This window comes from Zootoca vivipara, chromosome Z, assembly GCF_963506605.1.
Source record: "Zootoca vivipara chromosome Z, rZooViv1.1, whole genome shotgun sequence".
Taxonomy (NCBI): domain Eukaryota; kingdom Metazoa; phylum Chordata; class Lepidosauria; order Squamata; family Lacertidae; genus Zootoca; species Zootoca vivipara.
Genome location: NC_083294.1, coordinates 9,570,671 through 9,590,608, shown reverse-complemented (window position 1 = coordinate 9,590,608; position 19,938 = coordinate 9,570,671). Strand labels below are relative to the sequence as shown.

The window sequence follows — 19,938 nt, the reverse complement described above, 5'->3', positions numbered from 1 at the left end:
ATGCTAAGAATAATATAAATGAAAATAAAATGTAACTTCTGTGACCTGTCTAAATCATGCATGTTTACATATTTTTAAAAATCTCTATCTATTTTACACTATGGTTTGCTTCTAAGCACAAACCTATTATCCACAGCAATCAGAAACTATACCAGGCTCTTGAGCCAACTCACCTATTCTCCCCCAAAGATTTACCTTTTAACCATTCACTCACCTCCTTTTTACAGAGGCTTGTGGAAGCCAGAATAGCTGGGGCATCGCCTCTCACAATGGTTTTGAGTTTGAGTGCCTTAAAAAAAAAAGACATGAGAGAGAGAGGGGGGCGGGGAGAGAGAACATACAAATCTTTATTAAGGTCTCTGACCAACACAGAGAATTTATATATATCTAAAAATGTAAAAAGGGCATGTGGGTGTGTTTCCACTTTTCGCCGAAACCGCTTGACCGATAGCGTTCAAATTTGCACACAATGTCCCATGCTACTGTGAGATTAATCTTATAAAATTTACTAAGACAGATGTTACACCTACGCAAAGTAAAAACCCCAAAACCCTGTATTTCAGAACACACAACTCACCCAAAAGTGCATGCTGGTAAATAGAATCAGGAGACCTTGCACAACAGCAGCCTCTAGTGGCGGCTACACTAGTACTGCAGGTAGGAAAGCTTCCCACTCCACAGCAGCTCGGCTCGCATTTGCAGACTAGGCCAAGTAGAGGTTTGAAGACTAGGACAAATAGAAGTGGGGGCTCCCCTGGGTGGGGGGTGGGGTGGGGGGAGGAGGGGGCGGGAAGGGACAGGGACAGGGTAGGGCCGATCACAGGGATGAGCCTGGGGGTGGTGAGGGGAGGAGTCAAAAGGGGGACTCTGATGGCCCATTTAACAGATTAAACCACAGTGGGGCCTACAGGGGAGTTTGAAGGGGGACTCTGAGGGCCCATTTAACAGACTAACCCAAACAACTAGGCCGAATAGAGGTGGGGGCTCCCCTGGGTGGGGGATGGGGGGGAGGAGGGGGTGGGAAAGGTCATGGATCGGGACAGGGTGGGGCCAATCACAGGGATGAGCCGTGGGGGGTGGGGGGAGGAGTCTGAAGGGGGACTCTGAGGACCCATTTAACAGACTAAGCCACAGCAACACGTGGCAGGGCCAGCTAGTGAACATATAAATCTACCTTATATTGAGTCAGTCATGACTGGCAGCAACTGTCATGGGTCTCAGGTGATTCCCTGTCTCTACTACCCTTCTACTGCAGATCCCATTAACTAGAATGCCAGAGATTTATTCTGCCTTCACCAAGTGAGCTATGACCCCTTCCTTTATAAAGTGTGTGGTGGTGAGAGGGCATGAGATTGTAAAGACTGATTTACTTACATGCCGGCCTCCATATGGAGTGCCTGTTTCACATGTGTTATCTACATGGTACAGTGAAGAAACACTCCCCCACTGCACAAGGATGGCCATAAGGAACATCTAGGCTGGGTTTCCCCCCCCCAGACAGGTGTATTCAACAACATGTCAATTACGTAATGATAATACATTAATCACGGGTTTATACTGGACCATCCACACAACACTCTGCTTTATTGGCTGTAGTGCAATGCTTCCCCCATCTTTATTGCTATCTAGAGGGGCACTCCTATCCTATGGCACAATGAAAGGAGGGCAAAAAATAAACCAAAATATTTGTGGTATTCAAAGTTGTAAGATTTCAGCAGAAAGTTATGGGACATGCACTGATTGAAAACAAAGCAGTATGTCCCCCCCCTTCCCAATCAATACTCTGATATTGATCAGAGTCTTTCATCAAAGTGGACTGGGCCTGACAATTTACCTGTTTCCATGGTGCACTGGGGACATCTCCATTTTTGGATGTTTTGTTTTGATGCCCTCTACAAGTATGAAGGCAACAACTCTCCCTTTCTGCATATCCCTAGTTTCTGGTATTCAAAGATAGCCTGCCTCTGACCACAGATGCTCAATCTTGCCATCATGGCTAACAGCCACCATCAAAATTATCCACAATTTGCCTAAAGCTATCAAAGTCAGTGGCCACAAGCACACTTCGTGGAGACAAATCCCATGAATTAATTTTGCTTATTGTGACAAATACATATCATACTGTCCTGGGCACAAAGTCCCACCAGACCACTATGGCAACCATCTCAGCATGTAAAAGGTACAGCGGTTCTGGGAAGAACACAATGATACACTTCATGAAATGACGTATTTAGCAAATCTGCTAAGAGGGTACGTGACTGCTCCACAAGAAATGCTATAATCTTTCTTATCAAAGTCAAGGCCTCATTATCTGTTGAAGGGTCTCTCCTGATACTGTGAACTTGCAAGTTGCTTCCTTTCGTGCTGTAAAGAGGGCTACCAAACTACGGCCACAAAGGGCTACCCAAATCCAGATCTTTTTTTGACCCACTTTCTATTTGATCCCCAGACACTATGTTTTCTCCTTCCCTCTGCAAAGGAGAAGGCAGTGAGCTCTCAGAGCCTGCTAATTCCTTTCTGTTTCAACCTGGTTTTCTTTACAACTGATCCCCTGTTAATTGCCCTTGCTTGCAATTTGGATTTGATGCCAGCTCCTTTGTTGAACAGGCTTTTGCTCTCATTTCTATTGGTACGCCTGACGTAATATTCTCCCTCTCTCGAACATTTGGTGCCCTAATTTGCTGGGTTTTTTTTCAAGGGTGAGAGGAAATCAATTTGGCGTTGATAGAATGTGTTGCACGTTTTTCAGGGTTTTCTTTAAAGCCGTGAAGATAAAGATGCATAACACCTCAGAGGGCTGGTGCAAATATAATTGCAGTCAACAGCTTGGGAGCAGGTCTGGTGTCAGATTAACACGGGAGACTTTCTGGATTAGGCCAATGGCTCCTCTAGTCCAGCATCCTGTTCTCATAATGGGTAATGAGATCCCCCCTAGAAAGCCCACGAACACAACCTGAGTGCAAGAACACAACCCTCCTGCTATTTCCTGCAACTGATATTCAGAACCATCGCCACCTCTGTTGATTGAGAACAGCACCCGGCACCCTTAGACAGCTGCTGGGCTCCCAGTACCCTGACAGGACCCAAAACAGGACCCAACACCTGCCTTGGGCCCACCATGCCAGGCAGCTGAAAGCACACCCCCCCCCAGTGTTCTGGAGTGATGCTATGCCAGGAAAACCTCCAACCTGAGGATGAGGGGCACTAATGTGAACTTTGCCAAAGACCCCCTCAAACCTAAAGCCAGTTTTGATCAGCAGTGGATTGTGGGATCACAGTCTACAAACATAAGAAGAGCCAGTGGCCCACCTACACTAGCATCCTGTTCTCACACTGCCCAACCAGATGCCTTTGCAAAGGATCTCTGATCCTCTCCTGCTGTTTTCAGCAACTGGTGTTGAGAGGCATAATGCCTCCAACTGCGGAGGCAGAACATAGCCATCAGGGATTGCAGCCATTGGTAGCCTTGCTTTCCATGAATCGGGCCTATTCCCCTTCCAATGCCTCTATCACTTCACTCTTCAATTTGGTGTAAACTATCAAATCCCCGCGATGGGGTGAGCTCCCCTTGCTCGGTCCCAGCTCCTGCCAACCTAGCAGTTCGAAAGCACGTCAAAGTGCAAGTAGATAAATAGGTACCACTACAGCGGGAAGGTAAACGGCGTTTCTGTGCGCTGCTCTGGCTCCCCAGAAGCGGCTTAGTCATGCTGGCCACGTGACCTGGAAGCTGTACGCCGGCTCCCTCGGCCAGTAAAGCGAGATGAGCGCCGCAACCCCAGAGTCGGTCACGACTGGACCTAATGGTCAGGGGTCCCTTTATTTTTTACCCTCATCTTCAGAAGTACCATGTTATCATTTGCTGCTCTCCCAGGCCATTTAAGATCTGGTTTAAGTCCCTGTGACATGGCTGGCTGGCGTTTTCCTTTCCTTTCCTTTCTCTGTATCTGATGGCTGTTTAAGTTCTGTGCTGCACATGGTATTTTACTGTTCTGGCTTTGTACCTGCCCCTAGAGCTTATTGTAGCTTTCATTGTAGCGGTTTTATTGTTCTGCTCTATTCCCTTTTATTTGCACAGTGCCTAGAGAATTTATTTTGTGAAGAGTCTCATAAACACACAAAGAAACAACACATTTCAAAAGCAGCTTTTGCTGTGGCATCAGCTTTTAGAGGGGAATCCCCCCCCCCTTTTGCAGGGCATGCCTATATTTACAAACTGCTCTGGACTGGGGTCTTTCAAGGGATATCTAGTTAAATTAATAGCCTCAAGTATATTGATTTCAATGTCTCTTCTTTGAGAATGATCAACAAAAGCTCTCAATCACCCTGAAGAATTATCTTGACAAGGGTCCCGTTCTATTTTCTGCAGCTTACTGAGAGTTGGCAACTTATTTGGGGCTGTGGGGTGCTTTTGAAAGTTGTTATTTGCTCAAGCCCAGGAACTGAATGTGGCCCTCTGGGCTTCCCTATCTCTCCCTTGTAACTCTTCCCAGGCCACACACTTCATCGGCCCTCCTTCAAGCCCAGCATGCTTTCGCCTGGCTATAAAGTGCCACTGAATTCTGATAAGTCTGTCTCTTACTTGTCAGGATGGAAGATGCAACGGGGTGTATGTAGAAGCTATAGAACTGTGCAAAGGTAAAAGTTACAGTGGTTATTCCACCCATTTTAGCCTCTGGCTCCGCCCACCACTGTCATGTGGTACTTGGAAGGTTGTTCAGAAGGGAATGTGGCCCTCAAGCTGAAAAACCACACCTGGTTGATTATACTTACGTGCTGCCTTACAAAATAAATTCTATTTTAAAATAACATTCCCCCCAAACCCAGAGGCATTCCTGTTAGGAATGGTTCAGACGGAGGTACCCAGGTGTCAGAAAAATCTATTTATATATGCGACAACAGCAGCGTGGATCTTGTTAGCCCCCAAATGGACTGAGTATAACATATCTAAAAGGGATATAAAAAGGGGGAGAAATCAAACTAAATGGATATACAGTGGTGCCTCGCTAGACGAATTTAATTCGTTCCACAGGTCTTTTCTTATAACGAAAAATTCGTCTAGCGAATCCCATAGGAATGCATTGAATTTTTTTTTGCCCATAGGAACGCATTAATTGAATTTCAATGCATTCCTATGGGAAACCGCGATTCGCTAGACAAATTTTTCATAAAACGAATTCGTCTAGTGAGGCAACCTCCGCTCGAAAAATCCTTTCGTTAAGCGGAAATTTCGTTAAGCAGGGCATTCGTTAAGCGAGGCACCACTCTACAAGAATATGCAGGAGTTGTGGCTAAATTAAAGGAGCCTTGGAAGGGGAAGGAGGGAAGTCGCTGGATGTATTGGTACAATGAAAGATTTTAATATGGAAATGTATGTTTGATAATCTTTTACCGGTAATAAAAATGTTTTTTTATATAAAAAAATACAAAATAAATTCTATAGGCATCTTATGAGAAAGAGATGAACAGAAAGAGAGAAAGGTAGTGAGGCTGTGTCCACACGTCACCATACCTTTGAAGCACATTTCTCCCCCCTCAAAGAATCCTGGGAATTGTAGTTCGTTAAGTAACTGTAACTCTGTGAAGCAGTGTGTGTTGTGTTCACAGCCTGGATGTGTGAGAGCCAGAGGCAGTTCACTGGTGCATATTGCACTGCCCAGCCTGTTTAGCTGATCAAAGACCTCAAGTAGCCACAGTGAAAAACAAATCCCAAATACTCAGCAAGCACACCTGGCCAAGACGGACAAATTCAGCTTGTCGGGCCTCCTCTTTCTTCCGGGCCGATTTTGGGGACTCAGGTAAGACATCACTGAAGGATCTCCTGTTTAGCATGTTCTAAACAAAAGCAAAACAACAACAACAAAGTTTTACTGAACTGTCTGTCACCCTGGGGGCGTTTTTTAAATTTAATTCTGTGCAACATGATAGTTTTTCATTTGGAAGGACTTTCTTGACATAGGGAGGAGTTCAAAAACATGACTCTCTCACCTGCGTTCCAAAGCAGTATAGTCCGAGGAAGACTATACTGTCTTCCGACAGTGTGGTCCAAGGAAGACTATATCCACATGAGTTTTCTGAACATTAAGAACACCAGGAGATGTTATATATATTTGTCTATCCACTTGCTCTGACTGGAAGCTGCTTTCTAGGGTTTCTGGCATAGGGTCTTTCCTATTACTTGCTACGTGATCCTTTTTAGCCAAGATGTTGGGGACTGAGCCCAGGATCTTCTTCATGCAGACAATAAGCTCCACTGCTAAGCTACGGCCCTTCCCTGCCATCTCCTAGTAGGCCTGAAACTCTGGAGAGCTGCTGCCAGTCAGTGTAGACAATACTGAGCCAGATAGACCAATGGGTCTGACTCATTATAAGGCAGCTCCTTATGTCCCTTCCAGAGCCTTCTTTCCCATAGGGCCTAGTGGTGCATCGCGCCAGGGCGCCAGCCTCTCAGGGGCGCCCCAGCAAGTGGGGGACTGCACGGCTTTGCTGGCGGCCTCCACTTTCCCTGCACACCCACCAGCTGCGCCCTGCCAACCATAAGGCTGCTGGGTGTGCAGCTTCCCTCCCAAGCCTCCTCGGGAGGAGAGCGATCCTCGCAGAGGCTTGGGAGTGAAGTTGCTCCTCGCCAAGCATAGCTCTCCTCCCAAGGAGGCTTGGGAGGGGTGCAACTTCACTCCCAAGCCTCTTCAGGGATCGCTCTCCCGCAGCAGCATGGAGAAGAATTGTGCCCGCCCCCCATGGCTGTCAGTGTGCAGCTACGGCCACCCCTACACTATCCATGGTAATTTGGGGTGACTGGGCGGATATTTGTACCCCGGCGCCACATCTGCTAAAGACGGCCCTGGTCCCCTCCTCAAGTATTAAAACAGGTTCTTCTTATGCATACCACAAACAAAAAACCTCAAGTAAAATTCCAATGAAAGTTATGAATTTGAACCTTGAATTTAAATGCTGGCTCCCAAAGTTTTGTCGTATGCCAGCATGACCAAAAGACAGAAATCATGATGGACCTATGCTCATGAAAGCATGGGGAGAGAGGGAGCTGGCACAGCGTAGATCCCAGGCATAAGAAGAAGAAAGGCGGAGGCATTGTATCAGCTGCCACCACCTTTCATGAGCATCTTTTTTCTTTTGAGGTTCCACAGAAGAGACGGAGCTTACCTTGTGCATGTCAGGCATGAGGTCCTGGTATAAAGAGCGGATCAGCATGTCCAAAGTACGCTGCCGCTTCTGAGCAAATGTTGGAGTTTCCAAGGTGGCTTTCTCCCCATTGATTACTGTAAGGCAACGGAAACAGGAAGAAGACCTGTCACACAGCATGCAGATCATGTCATGTAATATGACACAGAGGCTGGGCTCCTACATGTGCAGCACTTAGAACATTTTGGGCATTTTGTAACTATTAAAGATTATTGTTGGGTTGTTGTTTTTTTTTACAAAAATTGTTCTTACGAAAAGTCATATTCAGTTTGATAATTATGCTCCACTGTGTCAAAGAGGGTTTATTCTAGCACATTTGGAAAGCTAAGCAGTCTCCTTTCAAACTGGATAGGGAACTGAGTGCTGGGATTCCTGCATTGCAGAGGGTTGGACTAGATGACCCGTGGTGTCCTTCCAACTCTACAATTCCATGATTCTAAGTGGGAAGGGCTGCAGCTCAGCAGTACAGCGTCTGCTTCGCTTGCAAAGGTTACCAGGTTCAATCCCCAGCATTTCCAGGGAGAGCTGGGAAAGATTCCCTGCCTGAAACCCACTGCAAGTCAGAGTAGGCACTACTGAGCTAGATGGACCAATGGTTTGATGTGGTGTAAGGCAGTTTCCTAGGTTCCTAAATGTGTCCAGGATGGCAGTCTAAATGCCTTAATACAAGGACCTCTTTGATCTGAAAATGACGTATCCAGCTTACATTTCACCAGCAAGAAGTCCCTGAATTCTTGGTGGTCCGTAAACACTGGTGGGGATGGAAGAGGAGGCCCAAAGAGAGGTACGCTTTCTTCTGAAAAGATTTTCAGCCTAGAGAAAAGGGCACATCAGATATTTGGGGCTAGACATGTTTTTTAATTCCAAATGCTACATGCCTCTAACAAAAAATTCATAAAATTCAACTCATCCCCTCTTCAAGCACTTCTAGCAAGATGTAGAGACACTTTTGGGTGTGGTGTAATAGTAATCAGATTACAGTGCTATGTGGATATTTCTGGCACTTTACAAAAGTCACAGAAGCAAAGTAAGACGTCTCTGCCCACAAGGAGCTTACAGTCTAACTTCAACAGCAAGGAAGCCAATAGAGAGAAGGGGACGTATAATATAAGACAAAGAGATGAATGGGAAATAATGCAATTACATACTTGGGGAGTGGGACAGCTTTGTTATACTTGGGGAGGAGATTTGCTGTGCAATCCTAGGCACATCTACTCAGAAATTAAGTTCAATGGGGCTCCTTCCCAAGTTATTGCAGTACTAAAGCGCTAAAACCATAGGCTTCATTTATTATTATTTTCATCATCATCATCATCATCACTAATTAGATTTCTTGCCTGCCTTTCAACATAAGGTCCCAGGGCACATTACAACAATATAAAAAACAGGCTTGCAATTTATTTAAACTGATTTTTTTCAGATGAATATGGTAGGTTCTAATCTAAAGGCATGCACCTCAGTTGACGAAGGCCAGGGGAAAGAAACACTTTCAGCATACAACAAAAGCTATGCAATGAAATGTGCCAGATTACCTCTGTGGGGAGGTAATTCTACAGTTTAGGGCTTACCTTTCATCCATCCAATTTTCCCTACACACTCTCTTGGGTGTTAAGATCAGCAGAGGGGGACCTCTTGAATTCAGTTTATATCCTGTCCTTCCTCACAAAGGGAGCCCATAGATAATGCAGGCTGCTGTTAGCTGGCCACAACCAAAATGCACTCTGTACATTCTCAGAAACAACTTCTCTTTCTACTTTACATGTTCCTGACATTCAAAATAGGTCTGAGAAGGGACACCAAGTCCACACACCCCTGGGAGAGTCTGTAAGCCTGAAACATGAGCACATTGAGGTTTCTTCCTTCTTTTCTTTTCAATAAAATTACACTTGTGCTTTTTAGTCTCAAGACCTCCCCCTCTCCCTGTGCATTTTCACCAATATCACATAAAGCTAAAGTCATAACATGTCATATCAAATTAACGAAATGAACGGTTCGTCTACAGTTGACACCCACCTGTAACTATCACTTTGCGTATTATATCTCACTAAGGCAAAAATATCTGCAGCATCGGTTAAGGAGCTCAATCCATTATTCCCACGCCAATGGAAACCACTTGTTTCTTGATAATGCTCCCCACCCCCCACCATTTGTGTTGGAATAAATAACAAGGAGGGGGGGGAAGCAGGGGAATTTAAAGATCAAGAACAGGAACACGTTGGAGTATCTTTTCATCACAGAAACCACAGGGCAGTTCATAGTATTGGAAAAGCAGCAATACCTGATGCAGAGAGAATGTTCACACATGCTAAGCCAGGGTTTTTGGCTCATCATACCGTAGTACACCATGAATGAGCAGCATGCTGGTACATATTGCTGATCATTCCCACTCCACTCCTTCCCAGGCACAGGCGGGATAAATAATCCATGGTGCCATGGCTTCCTGTTATATCGAAACCAGGGTTTGTGGTTCCTTTTTCCCAAGTCACAATTGCTAGCCAACCTTAAGCCATCATTTGTTGCTGGTTTACTTTTGTAGCTTCTGAAGGAGCAGCAAATTATGACCTCCGGTTTGGAGATGATGGGGAGTCAAGGCTAGGGGAAGGGAGTGGTGAAGCAGAAATGATCAGGAAGCATGCCTCAGCGCATTGTTCATTCACACTAAACTGTGATAAATCAGCAGTTCTGGCTCATTGTGGGATGCAAATGTGGTCTGGTTGGCCACTGGGAAGACAGGATGGCCTGATCCAGCAGGACTTTTCTTATGTATCCAAAGTTAGACCTATTGAAATTCATGTACAGGTGAAACTCGGAAAATTAGAATATCATCGAAAAGTGAATTTATTTCAGTAACGCAATTTAAAAGGTGAAACCAATATATGAGATAGATGCATGACATGCAAAGCATGATATATCAAGCCTTTGTTTGTTGTAATTGTAATTATTTGTCATTAGGCGGGTCAATTATAAATGGAATGTAATTAATGAAATGTAATAGCGATGTTTATTTTTGTATTATTGTAACTATTTGTTTTATTACTGTGGAATTTCCAAAAGAAAGCATTTGTAAAAATCAAAGGAAAAAAATAATAATAAGTTGCATTACTGAAAAAAATGCATTTTTGATGATATTCTAATTTTCAGAGTTTCACCTGTACATGACCAACTTCGCTCCAATAATTTCAGTGGGTCTGTTCTGTGTATAACTTAATTGCATACAACCCCAAACAAATTACTGGGCTCAGAATTCTTTAATTCTAAATGGATGGTCTTTTGTAGCACCCTTCAATTTCTAGGGGGGAAAGACCCTGAAATCTGCACTCTTCTAGTTTGGATATGTAATACTTAATCATGGTTCAGAGAAACAAAACATAGTCAAATATCATGTGTACATCGAGACCCTAAGAAATTCAGGCCTGTGAATATTTAAACTTGGAAAATATATTCCAATATGCTCAGAAGCCTTGACCCATGAGTGGAGCTGAGCTCCTTAGTTAAATATGAAAAAAAGGAAAACAAGTTGATTTTACAAAATTAAGGAAGTGGAAAGGGAGTGGAGAAAGATACGTGTAAAGTGGGAGCGGATCATGGATGGCTTAAAGGCTGGAGAGGATTCTTCTCCTTCTTGGAACACGATGGTGACAATGTCGTTCCCGATATGCCGTTTCCTTTCCACCTGTAAACAACAACAACAACAACAACAAAAAGAGCTGTTCATGGCTTCATGCAACCTGTGTAAAACAACCCCCCACTAAGTCCTCTGTAAATGATTCAGATGAGTCTCATATTCAGTTTGAACAAATGGACCAAAAGAAGGGAATCTTTTGGTTCAGCTTGCCAGCTCTGATAGTTCATGTTTGCAACGCCTTTGAACAGTAAGCGAAATGCAATCAGAACAATCGGGATGCAAAATTCTAACTTGTAACAAAGTGATCTGGGAGGCTCATGAGATTGGCCCCAGGAACTGCCTTTCAGAAGGAAGGCCCTCCTCCTTTATAGAATCCAGAAGGGCGGTGGGGGGGGGGGAATGTAGCCTTGATGGCCGTTGGAACTTGGTTAGTTGGCTCTGAGGAATGGTTGAAGAGAACTGGGTATGTTTGGAGTGTGGGGGTGGGAAATGCTGAAGGGAAGAAGAGATGGGGAAATAGTCAACATATCTTAAGATTTGGGCCACAGGCCTGGAAAGGGCCTTGGACATAATCCAGTCCAACACTCCATGGAGGGCCGCACTGCAGGATGAAGTTCCAGCCTCTGATTTAAATACCTCCGGAGAAGGAGAGGCCACCACTGCCTGGGCCAGCCTCCCCCACTGTCAGACAGCTCTTGCCATAAGGAGGTTTCTTCTAACGTTTAACCAAAATCTGCTTTTCTGGCAGAGGCAGCCCAGGGGAGTGGCACTACGGTAATTAACCTCATCCTCAGTTTCAGTGTTGCTCCTTATAGAACTCAGCAGGGGGGAGAAGCATGGGGAAAAACTAGAATTAGTTGGCTCTGCCTGCCATTAGCCCTGGCTGTGCCTACAGTTGGCCTCCCTGCCTTCTGCTCTGCCAGTCCCAATGGGCAACAGCCACCAGTATTCCCAGGAGCTTCCACTTGTTGGTCCTACTCTTCCTATCTGGAGCTACCAGAGAACAAGGATGCCCCTTCAGATACTTGAAGGGGCCACATCCCCACCACACATTTAGAGAACTATGATACCACTTTAAGTCAAGGAAATCTGGGAGCCCCCAAAGAACTCTAGCAGCTGAAACTTGTTAAGGGTGCTGAGAACTGTTAAAAAATCCCTATTCATTTTACACAGCTAAGATTTCCAGACTTTCCTGTGAAGAGGGATTTATTGTTGAACCACTCTGGGAATTGTAGCTCTGGGAGGGAAATAGGAGGTCTCTGATCAACTCTCAGTACACTTAACTAACTTCAGTTAGTGGCTGTTCAAAGTGCTTTAATGTGTATGCTGTGAATGTGGCCTGTGTCTCCCCTTAACCTCCTTTTCCGCTGCTTAAGCACATCCAGTTCTTTTGGGTCACCAAACCCCTTGCCATCCTGGCTACCCCCCTTTTGAACAGACTCCAATTCGTCAATGTCCTAATTTAAAACAGAGTATACAGAACAGGCCTTCCACACAAACTTTTCCAAAATGTGCATCCTGGAAGTGCTGCTGTGTTTTCCTTCCTTTGATGGTGGCTTGTGGTCTAACCAAGAAAAATCAATAGGGAAACCACATACTTGCTGTTTGTTCTCTTTAGAATATGGAAGCATGGTTGAGACGTGGAACATTATCTCGTGCCCTTGGTAGACAGTGTAGATGGAAAAAATGCCTGTGGTGTCGTCTGCAAAAGAAAGCGAAGGAGCACTGGTTTTCAGTGGGGTGATATGGAGTTTAGGGACTCCTACACTCCATCCTTTCCCATTGGACCATTGCTACATTCAGGGTACCTCTAGACCACCCATATTGTGAAGAAGGGATACAAGCGTATATCAGGAAATTTAGGTTTGCCCAGTTAAAGTGGATTAAATTACTCTGTCATTCTAGCATAATACACCAATTTTTAAAAAGGAAACTGACTTTTTGTGGTTAGGAAAGTGATGAGGAAATGCATTAAAAAGTGTGGAACAAATGAACGCTTACTGGGAAGGAGTTTAGTCACTCTACAAGAGGATCAGTATGAATGCAGGACAAAATGCTCATTGTTGTATAACCTCCCCATAAGCAAATCAGAAGGAAAGTAGGATATAATCCAACCTCTGCGTAAGCTTTGTGCAAACAAATCTGGATGTTCAATACATAGGTTGACTGGAGGAGGCTTTATCACTGTCCTCCTGCTAATACCCCTGAAGCCACTTATAAAAAACGGATTGCAATAAAAACAAACAATGGAACAGAAAACAGCAGCGAAGAGAAGAGCAAACAAATGATGGGTAAAAACCATCAGAGATTCAATGCCACCAAAAGGTGGAGCACATCAAAATGTTTTAATTGGGACTTAAAAAGCAGCAATGCAGGTGCCTGGCCAACATGCTGGGCTGAAACAGACGTGGAGCCAAGACACTTGAGTTGCAAAGGCCAATAGGAGAACACAAAGTAAGTAACTAGAGAAGAAAACGGGTGCATTTTCATGCATTACAATATATGTTCTGGATCTGCCAACACATCTTGGAATCTGCCTCCAATGAAACCTTACTTTTGGTGTCCAGTCCTCCTCTGTAGCCGGTCCAGCCCTTCAAAGTAATGGTGTCCCCCAAGAGACTCAATAACCTCTGAAAGCTTTCGCTGCCAGCTTCTGCAGATTGCGGGGTGTGGGGGTGTGGGTGTAGCCAATAAGATAGTGGGAAGAGACAATGGGATGAGAAAGAGGGGAGAGATTTAAATAAAATCTGGGCATTAAATGCATGGACACATTTAACATCATGCTTCATTTGACCCTGAGAACCATAACACTTCTAAACCTGTGTGTACGAAACAGCAAAGAAAGAAAAACTCAGATGAACATGCTAAATATAGTTCATGCAGATCCCATATTTCAAGTATCTTTAAAAGGTTGGAGAAGTCCACCTTGAGACCAAGACAAAACAGGCATGAGGAATGAGACTAAGGCAATTTTGGTGGCGGCAGGGCAGGAGACAAGGGCAAGGAAGATGGAAAGCTTTTGGTATTTTTCCCCCACCCACCCCACTTTGGCTGTTGAGAACACAAATATGTCAAGCTGGCTTTGCAAATATAACCAAGGCATTAAGAGCCTGCCAGAGCTTTTAGTCATACAAACACAAAATGTTCTCGGCCCGACATTGAAATATTTTGTAGCCGTTGTTCAGAGACAGGGAGGTGAAAACAAACCTCCAGGTCACATGGAAGGAGATGCTCTGGGAAGCAGGAGGAGGCAAAGCGGATCCATGCCAAGGGTGGTTGGGGGGGGATTTGGAAACATCTGGGGATAGCAAGAGTTCCCAAGAAACTGGATATCCCTTTTATTTTATCTGCTGCTCGGGAGAGTAGCTGGAGAGCAGAGAGTGTGTTTACGCTGGAAGCGCAACTTGTGTTTTCTCTGGGAAAGTCCAGCCAGAGGGGCAGATTTATGATTGTTATGAATGTGGCGCCACATGGTACTTAACAGAGTATTATAAGCAAGAGAGAAAAGCTGCATCCGCACTGCACATTTCAAGCAATATTACAGCACTTCCCCTCAAAGAATCCTGGAAACTGCAGCTTCTCAAGGGTGCTGAAAGTTATTAGGAAACATCCCTGTTCCCCTCTAGGAAACACCTACTGTTCCCAGCATTCCATGGGGAAAGGGGTTGACTGTTAAACAAACTGTAGATGAGAATTATAAATGTATATGTGGAATAGGCAGAATCCTTTAAAACAGGGCTTTTCAAAACCTGACTACAAATTCCATTATCCCTGACCACAGGCTAAGCTAACTGGGGTTGATAGGAGGAGCTGTGATCTTAAAAAAACCATCTGTGGACTCAAGGTTGAAGGACACTGGTTTAAACGATCCAGGGACTCTGGAGCAGCTGTAGGTGGCAGAGTTAGAGAACTGAAAACTGCAACCATGGGTATTTGTATACCTCTTTCCAGTGGTGCCTGGTACCCATTGGGGCTGGTAGAGCACAAGGCAAAGAGACCCCCCCCCCTTAGGTGGCGGCGGCACCAGAACCAATGAGAGGCAGAGGCAACTAATTCTGGTCTAGTCCCCTGCCATCCTCCTCCCTGGTGACTTCTACAAGGGAAACACTGAGACTAAGGAGGGAGAAGCTGGCAGGCAGGGCCACTCCCGGAACTGGTTGCAAGTAAGAAGGCAGGCAGGTGGGGGCTGGCTGAGGGCAGACTAAGGATGGTGGGGCAGTGCCCCATTTGCCTTAATGGATCAGCCTCCACTACCTCTTTCATTTAGTTATTAACTTCTAAGCCTCCCACAAATGAACAGCGGAGCTACAATTGCATAGGAAAAGTGGCTGCTAGTGAGAGAGCCTTCACAGTGGTGACACCCTGGCTATGGAACAGAGTTTCATTTTGCCATTTTTAATGGTCTTTTCGGTGTCAGGTGAAGGAACCCAGGCCTTTAAAGCATCTTTTAATCTGAGTTGCTAGAAAGTGAAGGTTTTAAGGCTGCTTTTAATTATTGCATGTTTATTGTATTACATCTTTAACACAGTACTCTTTTTTTCTGTAAGCCAACATAATGTTGATGAGCAGAGAAATATGGTAACAAAAAGAAATCAGCCCTGGATTTCACTTAAATCTGAGTATTCACAGGAATGTAGGAAGCTGCCTTATACCAAGATTATTTGTCAATCTAGTTCAATATTGTCTACAATGATTGGCTCTTCAGGATTTCAGGCAACCAGGGACCTTACACATGCAAAGCAGATGATCTACTACTGAGATATGTCCCTGGCTGGCTCAAAGAATCACTGGGTATGGAAGTACCGGTACCTTACAAAAAGGAAAGGTAAGTATGTATGGTTGTTATGTGTGTAATTTACACTCCACACCATATTCTCTATCTGACGAAAGTTAAGACCGTAAACTTTTCAAGGCAGAGGACTCTCTTTCTGCTTACACTACCACGTAATACAAAATGCACACCAGGAGACTACAACTCCCATCTTCCCTACCTTTGCCCATGCTGACTAGGGCTGATGGGAATTGGAGTCAAACATCATCTGGAAGACACTACATTGGCTATTGCATAGGCTATTGCAGTGACTGTCAAATAACAGGAGAGGATGGCGAAATCCTCTTCTTTTGCTCTGTGAAGGGCACTTGCCAACCCCCCCTTTTTCTAAGGGAATCATATTTCCCCTCCTGTTTGGAGGGAGATGGCATTTGCACCTCTAAGCAGTTCAGCCAGGTAGAATCCAATGCTCCAGACCAACAAAGCTGGCCACCACTGGTCTAGATCTAAACCAAGATCAGCACAATGGCATAAACACAGACATTTCCACACCCACATCAGTTCAGATAGAAATCAATCTTCAGACTCACCGTTGCTGAACATCTCATCATCTGTTAGCTGTCCATCTTTGGCATAAAGTACTCCAAACTTAAAATTGACAGAGCCCTATGAAACAGGAACAGTATATTAGTAAGACAGAACCAGACTGGCATTCTTCAAAAAACGAAACAGCTTTATATTGGAAAAGTGAAAGTGCTCCTTTGAACTTGGCAGTTAAATTTGGCAGTTCCACAATATTCCTGCATTCTAACTTGCCAATGAGCAGAGTACAGTGGTACCTCGCAAGATGAATGCCTCGCGCAACGAAAAACTCGCAAGAGGAAAGCGTTTTGCGATGTTTTTGGTGACTCGCAAGACGAAGTTTTCTATGGCTGTGCTTCGCAAGACGAAGTTTTTCGGCATTTTTTGTTTGTTTTTGTTTTGCCGCAGCAAACCACGCTTCACAAGGCGAAAATATTGCAAGACGAAGCGACTCGCGGAACGAATTACTTCTGTCTTGCGAGGCACCACTGTACGTCTTCTAAACCCTTAATAGCTAGAGGGTGCTAGAGTAGGGCTGTAACTCTTCCAACCATATTGAGCTGCATCCCAGAGAAATAAATGTGAATTTTTTTGGGGGGGGGGAGGACCAGGATATGCAATGGAGACTTCATGAATTTGAATACTCATTGAGAAATGCAAGCCCATGCACACTGCTCCAGCAAGATGTTGGAAACCAGTTTGGAAAGACAAACTATATTCTTACTCTACTCAGGGTTTTTTTCTTTTTCTTTTCAGTTTATCATCCATATGCTCAGGTTCTGATTCACTTGCACACTATATTATCCCCCGCCCGCCTTTTTTGGCAATTGCCCTGCTCATGAATTTGAAGTCAGGTCTATTTTTATTTGTAATGTAACAAAATAAATAAAATGTTAACTCGAACCTGCTGTCTACAGATGAGCCTGAATTGGAAGCCATTAAAGGGATTGCCTTGCAAGCACTGTTAAAGGACTCACAAGTCTTTATTTCTTCTTATACAGTGGTACCTCGGGTTAAGAACTTAATTCGTTCTGGAGGTCCATTCTTAACCTGACACTGTTCTTAACCTGAGGTACCACTTTAGCTAATGGGGCCTCCTGCTGCCGCCGCAACACCGCCATGAGATTTCTGTTCTCATCCTGAAGCAAAGTTCTTAACCCGAGGTACTATTTCTGGGTTAGAGGAGTCTTTAACCTGAAGCATCTGTAACCCGAGGTTCCACTGTAACTGGATTTGCTGTACTCTTTTCAGTGCCTGCTTAAAACAGTTTTGTTTAGGCAAGCCTATCCAAAGACATATAGGTTACATGTATTTTATTTCTTTTTAGCTACTGCAGATTTTAATAATCTTTTGAATTATTTTCAAACACTTGGGGGTTTTTAAGGAGAATTTTAATGTTTATTTTATATTTTAGTAAAACACAGAGGTTTTCTTACAATCAAGATATACATTTCATTAAATAAATAGATTAAACAAACAAACAAACAAATAAATAACAGGAGGGGAAACCCGGAAAACAGAGTGCTAGCTGATTATTTGTAAATGGAACAGAAAACCTAGTTGGAAGGGGCTGGAATGGAGTATTCTTGAAGAGGTGATTAGTAAAGTGAACAGCAGTAGCCCACAATGCAAGATTTTTTTTGCAGTGGGAGTTTACGATATTCAAGTCCAGGGAACACTGACTTGTTTTTCTGATTTTCTTGTTAGGTTCTTTTCCCCATATGTCTAACACCAGCAACAAACATCTTCAAAAATAAACATGCAAGATCCCTATCTCTCACACTCAGTAACACTGCTAGTGCAAGCCTGCTATCTTAAAATTCAATAATAATAATAATAATAATAATAATAATAATAATAATAATAGTATGTTTGCACCCCACCCATCTGGCTGGGTTTCCCCAGCCACTCTGGGCAGCTCCTAACAGAATATTAAAACGGAATAAAACATCAAACATTAAAAACTTCCCTAACAGAGCTAAGCATGTCATCCCCCTCCCCCTCCGCACAAACACAAGTTTGGAATGGGACAGATTTGGGCACCAGCTTCCTCCATTTTGGAGATTTAAAGTATGTTGATCCCTATACCACTAAGAGGAATACCATCAGTTTTAGGCATTCCACTGCACGTATGAAAGCCAATCATTGTTATTGTTACGGGAGACTGCAGACACTCAATTATGGCACTTAGCACTCACACTTCCCATTCTGTTTCAAAGACACGGATCACTCCCGTGAGTCAATACGGCATCAGCACAAGCTCATTTGCTGTGATTTACACCCTGACCCCCACCACCTGAATGGCTCAGGCTGAGTTAGTGGCAGATTCAAGTGAGGCCCATGGGCCCATGAACCTTCAAGGGTCCACAATCAAACTGAATTGATAGATGGACCTCTCTCCCAATCGGTACTTTGAAATAAGGTGAGGCAAGCTGTGGTGGCAAAAGAGGAACAGAACAGTCCAAAACATTGCAGGAGGCAAGAGTGTTGTCTCATAAGTACTTCTCGGGCCAAAATCACACATTATGTAACTGGGGCAGGGGCACTGAAAACAACACGTCATGTTGAGTTCCTTTGCTCACTTTCAGAACCTGTGCAATACTTATCTCAAGATGCCCCCCCCCTTCTGGACCATGGGTTGCTGCTTGCAGGGCAGGATTAAGACGGGATTGTCACATCATGGGATAAGTATTCCTGCCCAATGTGGGTGAGATGGGGTTGGTGTTTTCAGCAGCACATTTTGTGAGACATATGCAGCAGCAGCAATCTGAGCAAGTGTGTTCCCTCCCACCACAATCCTAAATTCAGGTAACGGGGTCCCAACAGATTTGTAGAAGTGCATGGTCTGAAACAGGTTCACCAATAGCTCCCAACACTAATTGGCCTCAGTCATGATTTCGCACTTATGTTGCCCTCAGGAGGGGCACACAGGAGTATTTGCAGGTACAACACCACCCCCATCCCCCAAATCAAACCAAGTAGCATAGCCCACAGAATGGAACATGGCACTTTTCAAGATGGAAACCAATGTTTGTTAAATAGGCTCCTGGGAACTTAAAGGAATCAGATTGTGAATTACCTCTTGCTCTTCCAGAACCAATAAATCCTGGGGAGGGAAAAGAACAAATATATTAAGATTTTATATTCATTCAGGACCCAACAATCTAATTTGTCATTTGTTTACACCTTAAATGTAACTGGTCAGGGCTTTCAGACAAAAGCAGTGGCAACCACACTGTTTTTCCAATACTGGCCTCTTGGTTAGGATTGGAAAAAGCGACATCTTGTCCTAGTCAAGTACTTGCAAGTTTTTAAATTGTTTAAATTGTTGTACTTTAAAGTCTTGTAACCTGCCCTAGGACCTTAGGGTGAACGGTGGGTAATCAACCACCACCACCACATGGATAAAAAATTCAACCTTTGAACAGAAAGGTTGGGTGTCCAGGAAATGTCCAAACTGCAAAGAGGGAAATGTAATTAAAAGTGAGTCCAGGACAAGGTGTTACAATGCTTTGTTGGCATAGTGCCCAGCCACTACCCCTTAAGTCTAGTCATAGATATACTGGCCATCTGCTCATGATCTCTTTATCCTGTTCGGCAGGCTACAGTTCATGCAGCTTTTCTTCCAGGACAGAGATGGAGAACCTCTGTCTTCCCCTTGCCTTAGTCTTCTCTTCTTTAGGCTAAGCATACCCACTTTCTTCCATTTTTCTTCACGGGGCTTGTTTTCCAGACTGCTGACTGTCTTTGCTGCCTCCTCGAA

At 44.2% G+C, this 19,938-nt stretch overlaps 1 protein-coding gene across 4 annotated transcripts in view; it reads right to left on the bottom strand.

Annotated features, from left to right (window-relative positions):
- Positions 1-19,938, bottom strand: part of GARNL3 (GTPase activating Rap/RanGAP domain like 3) — a 104,696-nt gene that overhangs the window by 21,331 nt on the left and 63,427 nt on the right. For all 4 annotated transcript variants that reach the window (XM_035113396.2, XM_035113399.2, XM_035113398.2 and 1 more), the window contains 10 exons: positions 19,255-19,281; positions 16,184-16,259; positions 13,377-13,475; positions 12,421-12,524; positions 10,762-10,870; positions 9,211-9,256; positions 7,904-8,010; positions 7,159-7,274; positions 5,728-5,832; positions 215-289 (listed from right to left, as the gene is read on the bottom strand). In XM_035113396.2, the coding sequence (XP_034969287.1) occupies positions 215-289; positions 5,728-5,832; positions 7,159-7,274; positions 7,904-8,010; positions 9,211-9,256; positions 10,762-10,870; positions 12,421-12,524; positions 13,377-13,475; positions 16,184-16,259; positions 19,255-19,281 (864 nt within the window). The remainder of the gene's footprint in view (positions 1-214; positions 290-5,727; positions 5,833-7,158; positions 7,275-7,903; positions 8,011-9,210; positions 9,257-10,761; positions 10,871-12,420; positions 12,525-13,376; positions 13,476-16,183; positions 16,260-19,254; positions 19,282-19,938) is intronic.